This window comes from Engraulis encrasicolus, chromosome 14, assembly GCF_034702125.1.
Source record: "Engraulis encrasicolus isolate BLACKSEA-1 chromosome 14, IST_EnEncr_1.0, whole genome shotgun sequence".
NCBI lineage: Eukaryota > Metazoa > Chordata > Actinopteri > Clupeiformes > Engraulidae > Engraulis > Engraulis encrasicolus.
In genome coordinates, this window is record NC_085870.1 from 22612929 (window position 1) to 22631559 (window position 18631).

Below are 18631 nucleotides of genomic sequence, written 5' to 3' on the forward strand. Positions count from 1 at the left end.
CCAAATCCGCCCCGGGCATGGACCGACAAACATTACCTGCTATGAGGTCAGAACAAATGAAAACATAAATGTGTGTGATTTTCGATCACTAAAACTTGTGGCTCATATCTCTACAAAGCATTCAGAGAGTTAGATCTTATGCCAAGTCTCATAACAGAGACTGACAAGAAGTGAAAATGGAAAAGCGAAAATCTGTTCTCTGTCCAAACATCTAGGTTAGAGATATATTGTTTTTCATTGGGTTGGAGCGTTTGTTTGGCCCGCCGTAATTTTGGCCCTTGGAGAAAAAAATAATTGGAGACCACTGTCTGGTAGAACTAGTAGACTGCTTCTGGTTCTGTGATTGGTGCGTCAAAATGGAAGTGCGCAAAACGAAAGCCAGCTGACCAAACGCTAGGTGGCGGTAATGTTACTTTGATGTTATTACCCATTTGCCATCGAAAGAAAACCCAGAGAACAAGAGTGCAAAGTGTAAACATTCGGCTATGGCTGACGAGAGAGGTGGAGGCGACAACAACAACATTGAGGATAATATGGGAAACCAACTACAACTTCTGCCAGGTAACGGAGCAAATATAACTCTACTTGCTATATTAATGCTCAGACTCTGGAGGTGTTGTCATTGCAGCAATTGTCAAATCTGCTGTTTGCACGTTGGAGGGCTGTTACCCACACAGACGTCACGCAAGATTAGCAGCAGAGCTAACCTTTACTTGTTGAAAGAACGCTGAATGCAAGTAATTTTGGAACGCAACAAAAGCTTGATTTTCATCTGTAAACCTGGAAAACCGTCATTGTTTGGGAGGGGGAAGTCTGTGATGGCTAGCCTACGTTGTTATTTGTTTTACGGCTATGCCATGTCGTGTGATTAATCACATGCAGTGCATTCACATTACAATGGTCACAAGGGTAAAGTTTCTCGAATTTTGAAAACGAAAGTGAAATTACCAGGCCAGGGTGTGGAATGCATTTCACCAGTGTCGCCTTCCATGTAGAAAACGAGGAGGAGGAGGATGACTTGGATATGGAGGATCGGGACAGTGATGAAGCAGAAAAACCCAACATCATTAATTTCGACCCCAGTCTGCCTACATCACATGCAGTGAGCAACCATTTCAGCATTTTATTGTGTGCATGCGTCTCTCTCTCTCTCTCTCTCTCTCTCTCTCTCTCTCTCTCTCTCTCTCTCTCTCTCTCTCTCTCTCTCTCAATCTCTCTTTCTCTCTGTGTGCGTATGTGTGCCAGGGAAAGATTGCAACCATTGTGTTATTGATGGAGAGGAAATGCGTGGAATGACTGCAACTTTGTGTGTGTGTGAGTGAGTGAGTGAGTGAGATCAATGGAATTGTTTGGTGGAATTGTCTCATTGATGTTCAAGAAGTTTGTGGAATGACACCTTTGTGGCATTGGTGTGTGTCTTTGTGTGTGTGTGTGTCTGCGTGTCTGCGTCTGCCTCAACAGTATTTGGGCTCTGACATGGAGGAGTTCCACGGGCGCACGCTGCATGACGAGGAGAGCGTGCAGGTGCTGCCCGTGCTCCCTCACTCGGCCCTCATGCTGATCCCAGGTCAGACGGTCCCGCTGCAGCTCTTCCGGCCACACGAGGTCAGCATGATCCGCAACCTCATCACCAGGGACCGCACCTTTGCAGTGCTCGCATACAGGTACAGTACATACACGCCACCGGCAGCCTAGCCAGAGATTCTATAAATATATAGAGATATGCCAATGTAATAGGTTGCTATGGGCACCTAACATGACCAGGTTCCGGTCTGCCTAAAGGGGCGTGTCATAATAATACTCCTAGCATTGAATAGAACAGTCCTTAGGTCCCCCCCACCTTGCAATAATAGAACCCGGAAACAATGGGCCAACGGAATCTCTCTCTCTCTACTCTCTCTGGCCTAGCTATCCCAACATGAGAAGACATGCACACACACGCACACACAGTGGCTAGGGCAGGTAGTCTATGGGCAACCTTTGCAATGCTCGCATACAGGTACCGCCACCGTCAGCCAGCCTAGCTATCCCAACATGAGAAGACGCACATACATGCATATACACACACACACACACACACACACACACACACACACACACACACACACACACACACACACACACACACACACACAGTGGCTAGGGCAGGGGTGGGGAAATGATGTCTTGCGGGCCATTTGCAGCACTTGAGGACGTCTTACTTGGCCCCCAACATTATTTCAATGTTATGCAGTTTCACATGAAATATGACATGATGTTGCAAATTACATTTGCAATACAGTTCTGTAAGTTTTATTTTCAGGGGACAGAGTGAAGGTGGGGTCTGTTGTAAAGGTGGCTGCCTTCAATCTAGCCCTAACATGCAGGGGGAAATCCTGGTTTGTGTTCATAGTACGGCCCTTGGAGGACTTAATTAAATTTGGAGTGGCCCCTTAAATGAAAAAGGTTTCCCACCCCTGGGCTTGGGGGTCAGGCCCAAGAGTTGTTAGATCGCTACGCAACCTGCCAGGTTTGCTGGAGTTATAATTGAACCATGATGCTCTCCCATATCTTCCTCCATTATTGAGGGACCCTGACTTAGCATGGTACACTTCCATCGCACTGCTCCCTTGGGATGCCATTTGGGCTGCCCCCATGAATGTATGAGGCATAAATGCCATTTCCGCTGTGTGCAGTGTACGCTCTGTCCTGTACAGTTCTTTGTCACATCGACGATGTGTGTGTGTGTGTGTGTGTGTGTGTGTGTGTGTGTGTGTGTGTATGTGTGTGTGTGTGTGTGTGTGTGTGTGTGTCTGCCAGCCTGTCAAAAGCCTATTCCATAATATTTGGATCTTGTACCTTGTACCTAATGCTTGTCTCTTGGATCCAAATAAAAGTAATAAAGTCTGTGTGTGTGTATGAAGAGCCAATTTGTGTATGACTCCCCTGCTTTTGTGTGTGTGTGTGTGTGTGTGTGTGTGTGTGTGTGTGTGTGTTTGTCCGTGCGTGCGTGCATGCGTGTGTGCATGTTCACAGTAGTGAGGTGGATGCTGAGTTCGGCACTGGTGAGCAGAAGGCGGAGTTTGGAACCACAGCGGAGATCTATGCCTTCCGAGAGGAGCAGGAGTACGGCATAGAGACCGTTAAGCTGAAGGCTGTCGGACGACAACGGTTCCGCGTTCAGGAACTCAGGACACAGGCAGACGGGTCAGCACACAAACACACACACACACACACACACTAAAACACACACACACACACACACACACACACACACACACACACACACACACACACACACACACACACACACACACACTAAAACACACACAGAGTCACTGGTGAAGCAAATTTTCATACACTGTTACAAAGCCACCCCTTTTTTGTCCACTTCTTGTAAGCTTCTTTTAGCTTCCTGGGGGAACCATTTTATCCTACGATAGCATGTTGCCAGACCATAGCATGTAATTATAACTAAAGCAGTGGGTTGGAATGAAGTATTCATTCATTCATTCATTCATTCATTCACGTAACACTACACCTTGATCAACATCCATCAGTTTACCTCCCTGTTAAACGTATCTGAAGAACACACACACACACACACACACACACACAGTTAATTGTCCGTCATTCTCGATCCATGCATCCTTCTTCACTTATCTCCTTCCTCTTTGGTTTAAGTAATATATCTGATGTATATTTCTGTTGCAGGATTCGGCAAGCGAGGGTGCAGATCCTTCCGGAACGAATCCTTCCTGATCCCCTGTGTGCGCTCCAGTTCCTGACGCGTCTTCATATACATAAGCAGAGCCACCATTTTGCCAGCAGTAGACAAGTAAGCTAAGCAAATGTGCACACACACACACACACACCAGAGCTCGACGTTAACTTCTTTTGCTCACCGGCCACTGTGGTTAGTGGTTTTCCCCGAGTCACAAGCCATTTAGCCTTTCTGCTCGCCAGAGTTTTGTTGTCTGTTTTTCTCTTTAGAATATTCTTGCATTTAAATACAAACAATTGATGCAATTTCTGTGTTAATATGACCTGTCAAAGTGGCTACTGACAAATTGATACTAGCCCAGGGTGGCCGCGGGTCCTTAAAAAGTCTTAAAAAGTCTTAAATGTCATTTTCGCCAATAAAGGCCTTGAAAAGTCTTATTTTGTCTTAAATGTGTGGAGCTTAATTTAGGGAGGAATAATTATGTCAGCCATTTGATGAACTTCGCGACGGAAATCGGGAGTTGTAGCCATGTAGTGTAATTTAGAACGCATTATTGAATTTTATTTAGTGTAAAGTTTCATCATGTATAGTTTTGTGTTCAAACGGCTACGTTAATGTAAATAACCAATTGGTTTTTGTGCTTCATTTGAACCTGTGTATGCTCATGTGAGTTGGTCCTAATTTCATTTGAAAAATGGTATTGAAAAGTCTTAAAATGTCTCAATTTTGACTTGCTAAAACCTGTAAACGCCGCGAGTTGGTCTTAATTTTATTTGGAAAATGGTATTGAAAAGTCTTAAAATGTCTTAATTTTGACTTGGTCAAACCTGTAGACACCCTGTACTAGCCACAGCTGAGTTTTACCAGCATTTGGCCCGGTTGGCAGGTGCCAAGGTCAAGCCCTGACACGCACACGCATATGCAGACGCATATGTACATGCGCAGGCACACACACACACACACACACACACACTCACACACACACACACACACACACACACACACACACACACACACACACACACACACTCACACACACAAGCTAAAGTACGTGAGAACAAGGAACATAACAACACATTGCTCCTTGGACTGTATACACTGTAATATTAAGTCAATTTGGATAAAATTAAAAGCATCAACTAAGTGTTATGACATGTAATGCAGTTCAATGTAATGTGTAACCTATTTCTTTTTGCTTGTCCCTGAAGAAGAAACGCTGTGCCAGTATGACCCCTTGGCCTCCATGGGTGTACGCACTTTATGACTCTGTAAGTGCTTACAAGTGTAGATGTATAATGTAATAAAATACAATACAATACAATACAATATAATAGAACGAGTATTTCCAGTCTATGGCCTCCATGGGTGTATGCACTTTATGACCATAACTGTTTATAGTGTATAATATATTATATTATATTGTGTTATTATGTTACATCATACATTATATTATATTTATTGTATTGTATTGTATTGTATTTTATTACTGTATATTTGTTTATACATAGTTTTTATTTGGTATATACTTATACTGTATATACAGTTAGGGCCATAAATATTTGGACATCTGCACAATTTTCATGTTTTTGGTGCTGTACACCATCCCAATGGATTTGAAATGAAACAAACAAGATGTACATTAACAGCAGACTTTCAGCTTTAATATGGAAGTGTTTGCGTCCAAATCGAGTGAACTGTGAAGGAATTATGACATTTTCTATCAGTGCTACCCCATTTTTAAGGGACCAAAAGTAATTGGACAGTCTAGTATTTATACATCAAACTTTCAATTTTTAATTATTTGGTTGCAAATTTGGTTCCAGTCAGTTACAGCCTGTAATTTGCAATCCATAGACATCAATAGACACTGGGTTTTATTCCTGGTGATGCTATGGTGAGCTCTCTATTGCAACAGTCTTCAGTTCCTGCTTATTCTTAGGGTGTTTTCCCTTCAGTTTTGCCTCCAGCAAGTGAAATGCTTGCTCAACCGTACTCAGGTGAGGTGATTGACTGGGCCATTGAATAATATTCCACTTTTTTGGGGTAGAAATGGCTAGTGGCTTTCAGATGAAGCTTTGGGTCATTGTCCATCTGCACTGTCCAATGAGTCCAGAACCATTAGGTTTAATATGACATGATAATATAGCCTGAAAATCTTCAGAATTCATCCTGTGGCTTTTGTCGGTAGTCCTCATCATCAATAAATACAAGGGGATAATCGTATTGACAGATATGCATGCCCACACCATGACACTACCACCACCATGATTCACTGATTGGGTGGTATGCTTTGAATCATGAGCAGTTCCTTCCCTTCTCTATACTAATTTCTTCCCATTACCCTTGTACAAGATGATTTTTGTCTCCTCTGCCCATAGGATGTAACTCAAGACCTATACAGTCTTTTTAAGACGTTGTTTGGCAAAGCCAAATCTGGTATTGGTATTTCTGATGCAATCAATAATTTACATCTTTTAGTGAACCCTCTGTATTTCCTATGGTGAAGTGTTCCTCAATGTTCTTGATCTTTTTCTTGATTGTTGCCTTGGACATGTCTCCACCGTTCACCTGGATACTGTTCTACATCTGGCCAACTGTTGGGAGATGGGTTTTTGTTAACCAGATACAGAATATTGTCTGTCATCCACAGCATTTGTCTTCCATGTCTGCCAGGTAATTTGGTGTTGCTCTGGTATTTCTTTTTTCCAACATTCTGAACTCTTGAATTAATCATATTCAATGTTTCCCCATCTCTCAAATGGGTTTGTTTTGATTTTTTTCCACCTTATGATGGCTTGCATCACTGATGGTGACAGATGGACTTTGGATCTCATGGATATTCCGTAAAAATATATGGAAATGCAAATGGAACACTTCAAATGAACTCTAAGACCTTGTATTGACATCTTGGTGATGGTGTAGTAAGGGAATAACACACATCTGACTGGAAAATAGCTGAGAAGCCTACTGTCCAATTACTTTTGATCCCTTGAAAAGTGGGCAACACAAAAAAGCGTTGCTATTTCATTCCTGTTTATGCTATATGGATTTTAACACCTTCACATTAACGCTGAGAGTCTACAGTTAATGCACAGCTTGTTTGTTTTATTTCAAATCCATTGTGGTGGGGTATAGGGTGGAAAAGGATGATTAGTGTGTTGCTGTCCAAATATTTCTGGCCCTAAATTTATTTTATTTTATTACTGGGAACTAGAATTGTATTGCATGTATTTGGTGTCTTGTATTGTATTGGTTTGTGGAACCCATACCTATGCATGTATTTCTGTGCTGTGTTGCAGGACACACTCATGACCCGAGTAAAGAGGCAGCTTCATGAGTGGGATGAGAACCTCAAAGACGAATCCTTGCCTACAAATGCTATAGGTACTACACACACACCACACACACATACACATACACACCACTCAAACACACACCACACACACACCACTCACACACGCACAGGGGCGCACACGTACACACACTCACACACACACCAAAAGCGCTAATCATGCTCCCTTCTTCTTGTGTAGATTTCTCCTACAGAGTGGCTGCTTGTTTGCCTATAGATGACGCCCTGCGGCTACAGCTGCTGAAGATCGGCAGCCCCATTCAGAGGCTACGCTGTGAACTTGACATCATGGACAGGGTGTGTGTGTGTCTGTGTGTGTGTGTGTGTGTGTGTGTGTGTGTGTGTGTGTGTGTGTGTGTGTGTGTACTTACTTTACTTTACTTTACTTTATTTGTTCAGGACATTGCACATTAATGAACATATACATACATGTACATATATGTAAACATGCCAGATTGTAGCCCAAGGGCTAATTTCCATCTGGTGTCCAATAGGCAGGCTAGATGTTTACAAGCAATAGACTTTAAGATAAGACAGACTGTTAGTAACAAAAGAAATAAAACCCACTACAGAAGCAAAAGGCATGCATGTAAATAAAAGGAAAAGAGAAAAGAAAAAGGTCCCAAAAAATAGGGCCATGTGTTATGTGAGTGTGTGTGTGCGTGTGTGCGTGTACGCTGTGTAGAGGCTCAGACCATCAGTGTGAACATGTTTGTTGGGCTCGAAGCCACCTTTTATATTCCATCTTAAAGGTGGCTAAAGAGGGACATTCCCTTATATGCAGAGGAATAGAGTTCCATAATATGCCGCCTTTAGTAGATAATGCGTTTTGACTGAAAGAGGTTTTCCTGAAAGGAATCTCTACATCTTTATTGACCACTGCTCGAGTTACTCGTGTTTGACGATATTTTATAAAATCCTGTAAACAAGGTGGCGCCAGGCCATGCAAAGTCTTATAAAGAAGACAGCTATAGGAGAATTTACAGAAATTGTCAAAACTCAATAGGTTGTACTTATCTAAAATGTTACAATGATGGTATGAAAGAGGTTTTTTATCTAAAATTTTAAGTGCTTTTTTAAATAAACTCTCCACTGGTTTGAGAGTAGTGGATCCCACCATGGTCCAGCTAGTAATGCAATAGCTTAGGTGAGAAAATATCATTGCATGCAAGTATGTCAGAGCAGCACTATTTGACATAGCACCTCTTATGTGCCTGAAGTTGTAGAGATTAAATTTTATTTTTTTTGTTATCATTTTTATATGTTTTTAAAAGAAAGATTGGAGTCTAGAATGACTCCTAGATATTTAAAATCTGTGACTACTTCTAGCTGTTCACTACCAAGAGTAACCCCAGGCTGACACAGTCCAGGGGAAGGTTGCTTAGAAAAATACAAACAAACCGTTTTCTTTGCATTCAGAATAAGGCATGATTTCTCTAGCCATGTTCGTATGTGTGTAAGAGCTGTAGAGAGTACACTTGCTGCTTCAACAGGGGTTTTAGCTTGGGTGAAGATGACTGTGTCATCAGAGCTGAATATTAACATGTGGACAATGCTCAGGTAAGTCATTAATATAGAGAGAAAATAAAAGAGGCCCCAAAATGGACCCTTGGGGGACCCCTACTGGGCAGTTGATGAAGGTGGACCTTGAACCTTCGACCATGGTACATTGTTCTCTATTTGCTAAGTATGAATGGAACCATGATCTAGCTTTAGCAGAGAAATTAAAATGAATTAATTTTGATAATAAAACATTGTGATTGACCGTATCAAATGCTCGTTTTAAGTCCAAGAACACGGCACCAACACACCCATTTTTATCTAGATGGCATTTGTTCATTTCCATAAACATGGCCAGTGCAGTGTCAGTAGAATGGTTAGGGCGAAACCCAAACTGCATTGGATGCAGGGGTGTTTGACTATTACTGAGAAAAGCAATGATTTGTTTAGAGACCTGTCTGTCTGTCTGTCTGTCTGTGGTGTGCACATGTTTGTTTCTGCTGTTGTTATTTTGCTGCCTCTGCTACTTCTCGAAATCATACCAGAATATCTGTTTTCTTATTTCAGTAGCTGTTTTGGCAATATCCCAGTTCTTGTGTGCCTGTGTGTATGTGCGTGCCTCTGTCTGTGCATTTGCGTGTGTGTGTGCATTTGTACGTGTGTGTGTGTGTGTGTGTGTGTGTGTGTGTGTGTGTGTGTGTGTGTGTGTGTGTGTGTGTGTGTGTGTGTGTGTGTGTGTGTGTGTGTGTGCGTGTGTGTATGTGTGTGCACGCGCGTGTGTGGGGTTTTTTTTTTTGATGTGCGTGTTTTAATGAAAGTTAATTGTGTATCACCCTTGCAGTGCACATCTCTTTGCTGTAAGCAGTGCCAAGACACAGAGATCACCACCAAGAGTGAAATCTTTAGGTGAGCTGAGCTGGCTGTTCACTTCACATGAAATAATGCTGCAGTAGGACATCTCTTACTGATGGCTTAAGCCAGTGGTTCCCAAACTTTTTCAGTGGGGACCCCCTTTTGGAATTGTGAATATTTTTGCGATACAAATTCATAACAAAAGTATGTAGCTGTAGTATGAGTGTTTACAGAGAATGTGATGGTTTATTTGCATTTTAACCTTTAAGAGTGTACGGTGTGACGGGGATGTTCGGGCAGTGAATGTTCTATAGAATTCTGGGCGCCATACAATACAATTTGGAATTTTAGAATCTTGCATTTTTACAGAACACATTCTTTTTATAGAATGTTCAAAAACCCACACTCTAAACACTTGTGATGCTGTGTCTGTTCCCTGTGTCTGTGCAGTTTGTCGCTGTGTGGGCCCATGGCAGCATATGTCAACCCCCATGGCTACGTTCACGAGACGCTGACCGTCTATAAAGCCAGCAACCTTAACCTGACTGGCCGACCCTCCACCCTGCATAGCTGGTTCCCCGGGTAAGCTTTAAATCTTGTCTTTGAGTACAGTGATAACATATTTGGCTTTGTGCAAAATGGAAGCAAGTTTTGTGTTAACTGCATACGGTCTCAGGTATCGGTGCCGCTAGATGGAGAAAGGTGTTAGAGATTCTAAGGGCCCAAGCGCTGACAGGGGCCCTTAATGGGGGCCAATATTTGAATCTTTCATGGGGCCCAACATTTCTGGTGGTGCCCCTGGTCTCGGGACTGGTGTTTCCACAGACCCTGATAAAGAAGTATGGAAATCACCTGTCTTGGAAGATGTTCATTCATTCAGTTGTTTGATTTTGCTGAGAAAAAAAGATCACAGACATGTTATGAAACGAAAGTAATTTCAAATGGCAACTGGCTGGCTTTAAGCGATTAATGCTGTGAAGGCACTGTGGAGTCATAGCTGCATTACATTTTCAATAAATGCACAAGTTTACTTCAACATTTTAGGCACTTTTCTTATCCATAAATTGAGTGGATGTTTGAAGATGATGAAATATTACCGTGAGATGGTAATGTTAATGATATTACCAAAAGTATTGTACAAAATAAAACAAATGGATGAACATCCTCCTAGAAGGGTGATTCCATACTTTTTGCCAGGGGTTCTAAATAAATGATGCAAAACCATAGAAAGAAGAATATAAAAGAATGTTCAACCTCTCTAGGGGTTGAACATTCAGTTTGAAGAACAATATTGTTTCCATGTGTGTGTCGAGAACCAGGCTTCTTTTTGCAGCATGAAGCTTGAAGCTATAAAAAGACGTTCAGTTGCTCTGCACTGTTTCAGACTACGGTGACCTGGATGAATGTGAATCTTCACAGCGTGTGTGTGTGTGTGTGTGTGTGTGTGTGTGTGTGTGTGTGTGTGTGTGTGTGTGTGTGTGTGTGTGTGTGTGTGTGTGTGTGTGTGTGTGTGTGTGTGTGTGTGTGTGTGTCACATGTATCTTAGGAGACTCAGTGAACAGATCCTTTTAGGTTTTTTTAATAGAACTTCAATAAATTTGCCTTGTGCTATGATAAACGACTAACTGTCAATCCAAATAAACAAGTAAAATGTGTGTGTGTGCGCACAAACTGATTGACATGCGTTTAGGTACGCCTAGACCATTGCACAGTGCCGAACGTGGATTAATGAATATCTTCACAGACATTGTGACGTGTGTGTGTGTGTGTGTGTGTGTGTGTGTGTGTGTGTGTGTGTGTGTGTGTGTGTGTGTGTGTGTGTGTGTGTGTGTGTGTGTGTGTGTGTGTGTGTGTGTGTGTGTGAACGTGCATTTTAGGTACGCCTGGACCATTGCACAGTGCCGGACGTGCGGCTCCCACATGGGATGGAAGTTCACGGCGGTGAAGAAGGACCTGACCCCCGCACGTTTCTGGGGCCTGACCCGCTCCGCCCTCTTGCCCACAATCCCGCAGGGCGAGGAGGGCCTGGAGGGCTCCCGCGTGCTCTGCCTGTGACCCTGCCTACCGTCATACCCGCTGACCTCCCATGCACGTCTGCAAATCAGTGTCGTTACTTAGTCCCACCCCTTTTATTTGGCTTAGTGATGTGCATCTTGATGACATCCATTGATGACTGAAGTTTTTATTTATTATCTTGGGAAAACATGACTCGTAAGTTATTCTCTCATTTATGATTTGAATGTGGGGGCAGCCCCAATCCCAAAACGGAGGAGGCACACAGAGGCCGCAGGAAAGGATGGGAGGAACTATACTGACTTGCAGCCTACAACTCCATAATGGCCACATTGCACATGCAGTACAGTAGCTCTCCCTCCACATCTCATTCCACCTCTCTAAGATGGCTCCATTATCGTGAGGACAATCAGTGTACAGTTCAGACCAGAACTAGTCGGTATCACTGGGACGAAAGGAAGGGAGAGGAGGGGAGGGGGATGATTTGTAAGGATGAAGAGAGGGAAATCGGTGTGAGTGCTGAGTGAAGGGGAAGTCAATGAGGAAGATAGAAGGGGGAGGATTTATAGTGTATCAGATAATGCACAGTATTCCTAGCCTGGTTTTCACCAGACGGTGTGTGTGTCCACCAGGGGGCGCCGACGCCACACACACACACCAGAGCCGTATAAAAACCAGGCTACAGTATTCCACCCATAGACATAGATTAATCCACCACCTGCCCCAGGATTGCTAGTATTTTGGTGAAACTTACCGTACTACAGTATCAGACATGCAGTGGATTATTTATCCATCATACTTCTACACTCTTCATGGGGTATTAAAAAAAACGGGTTTAGTAACTTAACTTTAACTTAGAGAAAGTGGTAAACTTAATAGGCCTATCAGAGGGAGCCCTCTGACGAGTTTTGATTGGGGATATAAGTCACACTAAAGTCTCCACTATTAGTAACTTTATGACTCACTCCAAGTTACCTTACCTTGGTCAGTACCACTTATTGGATCATCTTATTGGATCGTTAGTAAGCCCACCCATATACATGCATGCATGCGTGTCAGGGATGTGCCATGCTCATATCCACCCAAACTCTTTGCCATTTAGTTAAAGTCACATCACGTGATTTGGTCTTCTGTCATGATGTTAAGGACAAATTGTGATGGGCAGTCCAGAGAAATGTGGGAGGAAGGTTAGGCGTGGATGGGATTGGGGTGGGATGGGACGGGACAGCTGAGCTCTGTGTTTAGTAGAGGCCTATTATAGGCCTTGCTCAAATGGGGGACTTGCAGCAGACTGGGCTTTTTTATATGGATGATGTCTTTTCTGTAATTATTCTATTTTTGTATTTCTGTGATGAGTGTTCATTAGAGCCAATTTGATTGACTTTGACAAATAGTTGGCCAGCACCATACTAATACATATCCTGAAGGAGCATCAAGAATCAACTCTGAAATACAAATGTGTACACAAAGAATGTGGTACAGATACTCACGTCATAAAACTGCATCACAGACTCATGCTTCACTGTTGAATTGTGTCTGATTTTTGTGTGTGAAAAAGTCATAAACCTATGCTGAAATGTTTGTGAATTTGGTGTTCTTGTCGAAAAGTAGTTACTTGTTGCCTACACCATCATGGAGCAAAACAAATAAGACATTCTCAATACAAAACAATGTATTTTAATAACAGAGTTATGCAATGCAATATTGAATTCAATAGTTATGTTGACATTTAGCAGCCTAGCGAGCCAGACCCGGGAGCAAATTCAATTTGCGGTCGCTAGGGGCGTCTAGATTTCTAGGCTAGACATTTAGCAGTTTGACAGCAAACCACAAATCTGATGGAAAACAAATATAGTATAACAGAACAGATCAGACAAAAACACAAGTGGCACGTAATCTGATGGCAAATTATTATATTGTTATATTGATTAGGCACAGTAGCCAGTCGGTATGTTTGCATTCATGAAAGAAACCTGTAGAACAGTGTTTTTCAACACTGGGGTCGCGTGGAATTCAAAAGTGTCCCCTGAAATGTCTAGGTTTGAAAAAAGAACACTGATAAATATTACAAATTAATATTATAAACCAGTTCATATTCTGACTGAACACCACATACAGCCTTAGATTTTCATAAATATCTAGATGTTACATTGCATACAAGTTAACTTAGTTGTGGGGTTGATTGTTTTTTGGGGGGGGTTGTGCAAAAAATGTGTATGGTGTCCCCAGAAATGTGGGATGTCACTCATGAGCCAAAACAGGTAGGGGAGAGCCCAGTTGACACATGCCAGCTCATATTTCTCCCAGACACTAGGGGTCAGTATAACACTTTTTTTTAGTGCCCCGCCCATGCACAGTACTCGCACTCCAGAACAAATATTTCCCTGTTAGGTAATCAAACAAGGCCTGATGAGAATCTCAAATCTAACTGCCTGTAGTGAGGAAACAACTCTTTCAATCTAAACGTTGGTTTATTTTTTTCAGAGACAACCAAGACCAGCTAAAATATAGCCACTGCGTGTAGTTGTTATTGTATTTTTCGTGCTCTGTTGGTGTTGCAGTTGGCAGATCAACAGTCATGTAGGGATTCCTGAGTTGTGTTGTTATTGCCCTGTTGTGGTGTTGTGTAGCATCAAGTAGCCTAATTAACGAAATTTAAAGTCATGCCACAAGAAGCAGAGCAGTCTCTTCCGCTTGTGCGGTCTTTGCCAAATGGAATCTCGTGCCATGTCGTTTTCTGCAATCGAAGTCCTCGCGTTGTTCTCCCTGTTTGGATCAACTTTCGCGGCGAACCGCAGCCTTACAGCCCAATACAGCCCTGGACTGGCCAAAGGATGACTACTTATGTTGGTAAGTGTGACATGTCAGCCCTATAGCTCTTAAATCCTTGTCCTGTTCGTTATCCATCACCAAAAAACAAGTCTTCTGTGTCTTAGCAGATAAGGGGACCGTGACGCAGACGGTAGGGCAGGCTATTTGTACTGTCATGTGTAAATAACTAGACAACCCCTATCAAATAGAAATCCTCGAGACCTCGATGAACAAAAATAACATCCAAACGTACCTTGTATTTCAGCTCCCCCATCTGAATACTGATTCAAACAGTAACATGCCTGTAGATAAGATCTAACCAGTGTCAGAGGCACATTTTTCAGAGGGCAATTTCCCAGTGTGTTAATTACACTGTGCAGAATTATTGGGAAAGGAAGTATTTTGGCCATATCGTCCATTTATACACATTCCCCAACCCCATATCTCTTTTGGGGCTCATTTTACAGGGGATAAGAAAGTTGCCTAATAATTATGCACACCTTATTTAGGGTGTTGGGCTCCTAGATCAAACCCTCTCTCATTACACAAATGTGCATTACCTGGAATGCTGAAATCCAATACGAGTTCATGTTCATACACGTTGGAATTGGGAAAATATGCATATAAATAACAATAGGGTCAACAGGCCTGTTTGCCTTCTGAACACAGTGTAATAAGCATGTGCACTTGCTGCATCCCAAAAATGGAGGCAAGCTTTTTCAAAGCATTGAATTGCAACCAAATGTGTTGAATTGATCGTTATATAGTCAAGGTTGCTTGTGGTTAGACTAGGATGAGGACTTTGATGTTAACTGCAGGCAGCAGTGGGGGTGAGGGGTTGTCTTGTGGAGAGAGTGGCGGTTGGTCAATGCAGGCAAGTGGGTCATGCTCAGAGGAGACTATATAGTGCATTGGTAAGAAAATGGTAAATGAACGCATGTACCGGTATATAGGGTCTCTCCACTCCTTCGAGCACTCAAATCGCTTTACATTGTATGCCTCACATTCACACATTCACACTCACATTCACACACTGGTGCCAGTGGCTGCCACGCAGGGTACCACCCTACCAGGAGCAACTTGAGGTTAAGCATCTTGCTCAAGGACACCTCCGAACGGCTCCTCTACCACCTGAGCCACCACCGCCCCGTTGCACATTTTAGGCATAAAACAAATAATTCTCAAAGCAGGCTAATAGGAGGACAATTATTTAACTAGCCTAATGTTGCCTCTGTGTTCACATGCTCTGTGTTGACTCTGTGCAGACATGCTCCTGTTGTCTTTGTAATGTGTTCTTGGCCCAAGGCCCAAAGAGAACAGCCCAGCAGCTCCCAAATGTAAGGGAAGAAATTCCATAAGCACTCTGCACAACACAACCTGCATCCAGAAACCTTGTACACAAAACCAATACTCATACCCATGTTCCCCACACCCCTAGAACACACCACTATGGGTGCGTTCCAATTTGTGACCTTGCATCCTCCACTTGTGCTTGTGAACTTGAACCAGGAAGTAATATGTCATGATGACATCACTGACAACAGCATTACATTTCAATATCTCACAAAAGCTCAATTGTAAAGTCATTTTCTCATTTGCAAATTGGATGGTGAATGAAGAATAGTCCCCCAAAAATTGTTTTGGCTAGGCTGACAGCAGGGAAACTTATTTGTTTTCTCCACGGAGGAGGGGCCAGGAGGCAGGGCGAGGCCACAAGCACAAGTGGAGGACGCAATGTCACATATTGGAACACACAACCACATCTCCAGGCAGCTGTTGTGGTAGCTACAGACTTGAAATAGACTCTGTGTGCACACACAGTCCCGTGACGATCAAGTTGTTTGTAAGGACCAAGCTGAGCACTCGGGATCAGTTGTTGATAGAGCAAATAACAAAACAAAAAAAAGTCAGCCCAAAAGCCCAAAACGTCATACAGTCATATCAATGCAGGAGTGAAAAGCTGTCTGGTTTCCCCGCAGCGGCTAGTTATCCAGATGTGAGAACCACAGTGATTGTTCAGAAGAACTAATTGAAAATGATCTTGAGCTTGTTCATGATGAAGCACTGATAGATAGATGGATGGATAGATAGATAGATAGATATAGATAGAGTTTATTTGTCCTTTCGGAAAATTGTCCTGTGCCATTTTCAGTGCATCTGATACAATCGCAAAGACATTACAATAAACAAGAACACATTAGACAACCCCCCCCCACCCCCCACCCCATAGGACAAGAAGACAGGTTGACAAAAAACCCAACTTAAACACAGTAAGTGCAGAAAAAGGATCCCCACCCCTGTCTTAACATAACCTGGTTTACTCCTGAACCAGCTTCTTATATAGTATAGGAATGAGATAGCTTGTAACTATGGCTGACTGCTGTCCCCAGGTCATCCGTGGATGTTCCGTGATGCTCAGTCAGATGATCCAATGCGTGTGAATGGGAAGGAGCTGTACCTTCCACGAGAACAGAACGCCAGGTCACAGATGTCACTCGTCAACATCACCTTACCAGGTTTGTGCTTGTTTTACATGACATGACTACTTTTGACAAAGAAACAGTGTTCAATGGATTCCCATTTAGTGAAAATTGCCCCACACACGAGTTAAACTAACCTGTGTGTGGTGACAAGAGGTAAAATTGATTACCGGTACCTACTAGGTTTGATTACCAAACAAGTAATTCTTGTTCTTGTGTGCATGTAGTCTGGTCTTCAGAGTCTCCTCTACTGGTTGTGCCCAGGGTAAAATCCAGACATGGTGATGGAAATGACATTTAGCCTATAGCGAAGGAGAATAGAGCTGCCCCACGGATCCTCAAACCCGGCCCTTGGGGTACCAAACTGGGACTCTGATCGCTACACCAAATCCTACTGACCCCATACTGTGGGAAGACCTATTAGCTGAAAATGATCGTGTTTCCATGTAAATAGAAAGAGGCAAGAATTGCAAGATGTTTGATCTCTAGGTGATTTCTAGTAGCATACAGCTCGAAGAACAACTGTGTGTGTGTGTGTGTGTGTGTGTGTGTGTGTGTGTGTGTGTGTGTGTGTGTGTGTGTGTGTGTGTGTGTGTGTGTGTGTGTGTGTCAGTAGGTTAGCATTTAATGCACAATGTCTTATCTACATATATTTAGTTTAACTGCACATTGGAGACTGGTCAAACACAATTTCAGTCTTCAGTGTTAACCCTTTTACATAGATTTTTTTTGTACTTTGATTTGACTTTGCCTTTCTGTGTGTGTGTGTGTGTGCGTGTGCGCGTGTGTGTGTGTGTGTGTGTGTGTGTGTGTGTGTGTGTGTGTGTGTGTGTGTGTGTGTGTGTGCGCGCAGTGCTGACCCTGCGGGAGCGGTGCCTGCAGGTGGTGAGGAAGTATGTGTCGGCGGAGGACTTCCCTCGTCTGGAGATCGCCAAGACGCTGCAGGAGGACCTGGCCGACAAGCCCAGCCTGCAGAGGGACCTGCGGGGCATCGCACGCCGCGTGGAGCAGAGGCTGCTGCAGGAACGACAGCAGGAGAGGCAGCAAGAACACGCCAGCCAACACCAACACGAACGCTCATGAGATGCCCCGTGTGTGTGTGCGTGCAAGCGAGTGTGTGTGTGTGCACTCAAGTCAACACGAGCGCTCATGAGATCGGCCTGTGTGTGTGTGTGTGTGCGTGCAAGCGAGTGTGTGTGTGTGTGCACTCAAGTCAACACGAGCGCTCATGAGATCTCTCTGTGTGTGTGTGTGTGTGTGTGTGTGTGTGTGTGTGTGTGTGTGTGTGTGTGTGTGTGTGTGTGTGTGTGCGCGCGCGTGTGTGTGTGTGCGCGCGAATATGTGTGTGTGCGCGCGAATATGTGTGTGTGCGCACACATGGAGAAAGAAAAGGAGAAGAGAAACATCGTCTATCGAGAGCATCGACTTACGAAGCAAAGACTTCTGCAAGAGACAATATAAAAGTGACCAGAGCACTTGAAAGCACAATCAGAGAGAGAGAGAGAGAGAAAGAGCTATAACATGAGACTGAGTGATTGGTTGAAACTGTAGCCTACTGAGAAGATATGTGTATGGTTGACAATGTATGTTATTGTAGGTCTATCTTTATATAAAACATTTATAACCAAATAAAAAAATCAAAGGCCTGATTAAAATCACCGTCTCCTTTCTTTATCTTTGATTTAAGAAATGATGCAATGATGCAAGATAATTTGAATGTGTTGCTATCACCAGACTTTGCCTACAAACCTACTGACTACATTATTGGGTTAAAATTGCACTACTAGGACTGTAATTCTCAGTAAGTCAGCCGTACTTTGGAAATCTGCAAATAGGCTATTTATCTATGTAATGTCTACAATGGTTGATCACTTGACAGAACACGTTACATTGAAACACCAAACTGATCCAATACAAAAA

At 43.1% G+C, this 18631-nt stretch overlaps 2 protein-coding genes across 3 annotated transcripts; both read left to right on the top strand.

The window, feature by feature from the left end:
- The first annotated feature begins 405 nt into the window (after window positions 1–405).
- Window positions 406–13001, top strand: crbn (cereblon). Of its 2 annotated transcripts, none has more exons than XM_063216411.1 (11): window positions 406–561; window positions 996–1102; window positions 1462–1664; window positions 3016–3186; window positions 3694–3817; window positions 4912–4971; window positions 7003–7087; window positions 7237–7352; window positions 9397–9461; window positions 9858–9989; window positions 11285–13001. In XM_063216411.1, exons 1-11 carry the CDS (start codon window positions 486–488, stop codon window positions 11460–11462), a joined length of 1317 nt encoding a protein of 438 aa, XP_063072481.1. In that variant the 5' UTR covers window positions 406–485; the 3' UTR covers window positions 11463–13001. The 2 variants fall into 2 exon arrangements, with proteins under 2 accessions (XP_063072481.1, XP_063072482.1); XM_063216412.1 differs by having other exon boundaries at window positions 408–561; window positions 3019–3186.
- Window positions 13002–13785: 784 nt separating this feature from the next.
- On the top strand, window positions 13786–18366 carry vhl (von Hippel-Lindau tumor suppressor). Its single transcript, XM_063215218.1, has 3 exons — window positions 13786–14270; window positions 16622–16747; window positions 17565–18366. Exons 1-3 carry the CDS (start codon window positions 14084–14086, stop codon window positions 17792–17794), a joined length of 543 nt encoding a protein of 180 aa, XP_063071288.1. The 5' UTR covers window positions 13786–14083; the 3' UTR covers window positions 17795–18366.
- Window positions 18367–18631: the final 265 nt, after the last annotated feature.

Excerpts from the sequence above, each read along its gene's own strand:
- crbn (XM_063216411.1), top strand. The coding sequence starts at position 486 with ATGGCTGACGAGAGAGGTGGAGGCGACAACAACAACATTGAGGATAAT. Across the intron at positions 3,818-4,911 it reads ATTTTGCCAGCAGTAGACAA|AAGAAACGCTGTGCCAGTAT; the intron begins GTAAGCTAAGCA and ends TTGTCCCTGAAG. Across the intron at positions 9,990-11,284 it reads CTGCATAGCTGGTTCCCCGG|GTACGCCTGGACCATTGCAC; the intron begins GTAAGCTTTAAA and ends CGTGCATTTTAG.
- vhl (XM_063215218.1), top strand. The coding sequence starts at position 14,084 with ATGCCACAAGAAGCAGAGCAGTCTCTTCCGCTTGTGCGGTCTTTGCCA. Across the intron at positions 14,271-16,621 it reads AAGGATGACTACTTATGTTG|GTCATCCGTGGATGTTCCGT; the intron begins GTAAGTGTGACA and ends TGCTGTCCCCAG. Across the intron at positions 16,748-17,564 it reads CGTCAACATCACCTTACCAG|TGCTGACCCTGCGGGAGCGG; the intron begins GTTTGTGCTTGT and ends GTGTGCGCGCAG.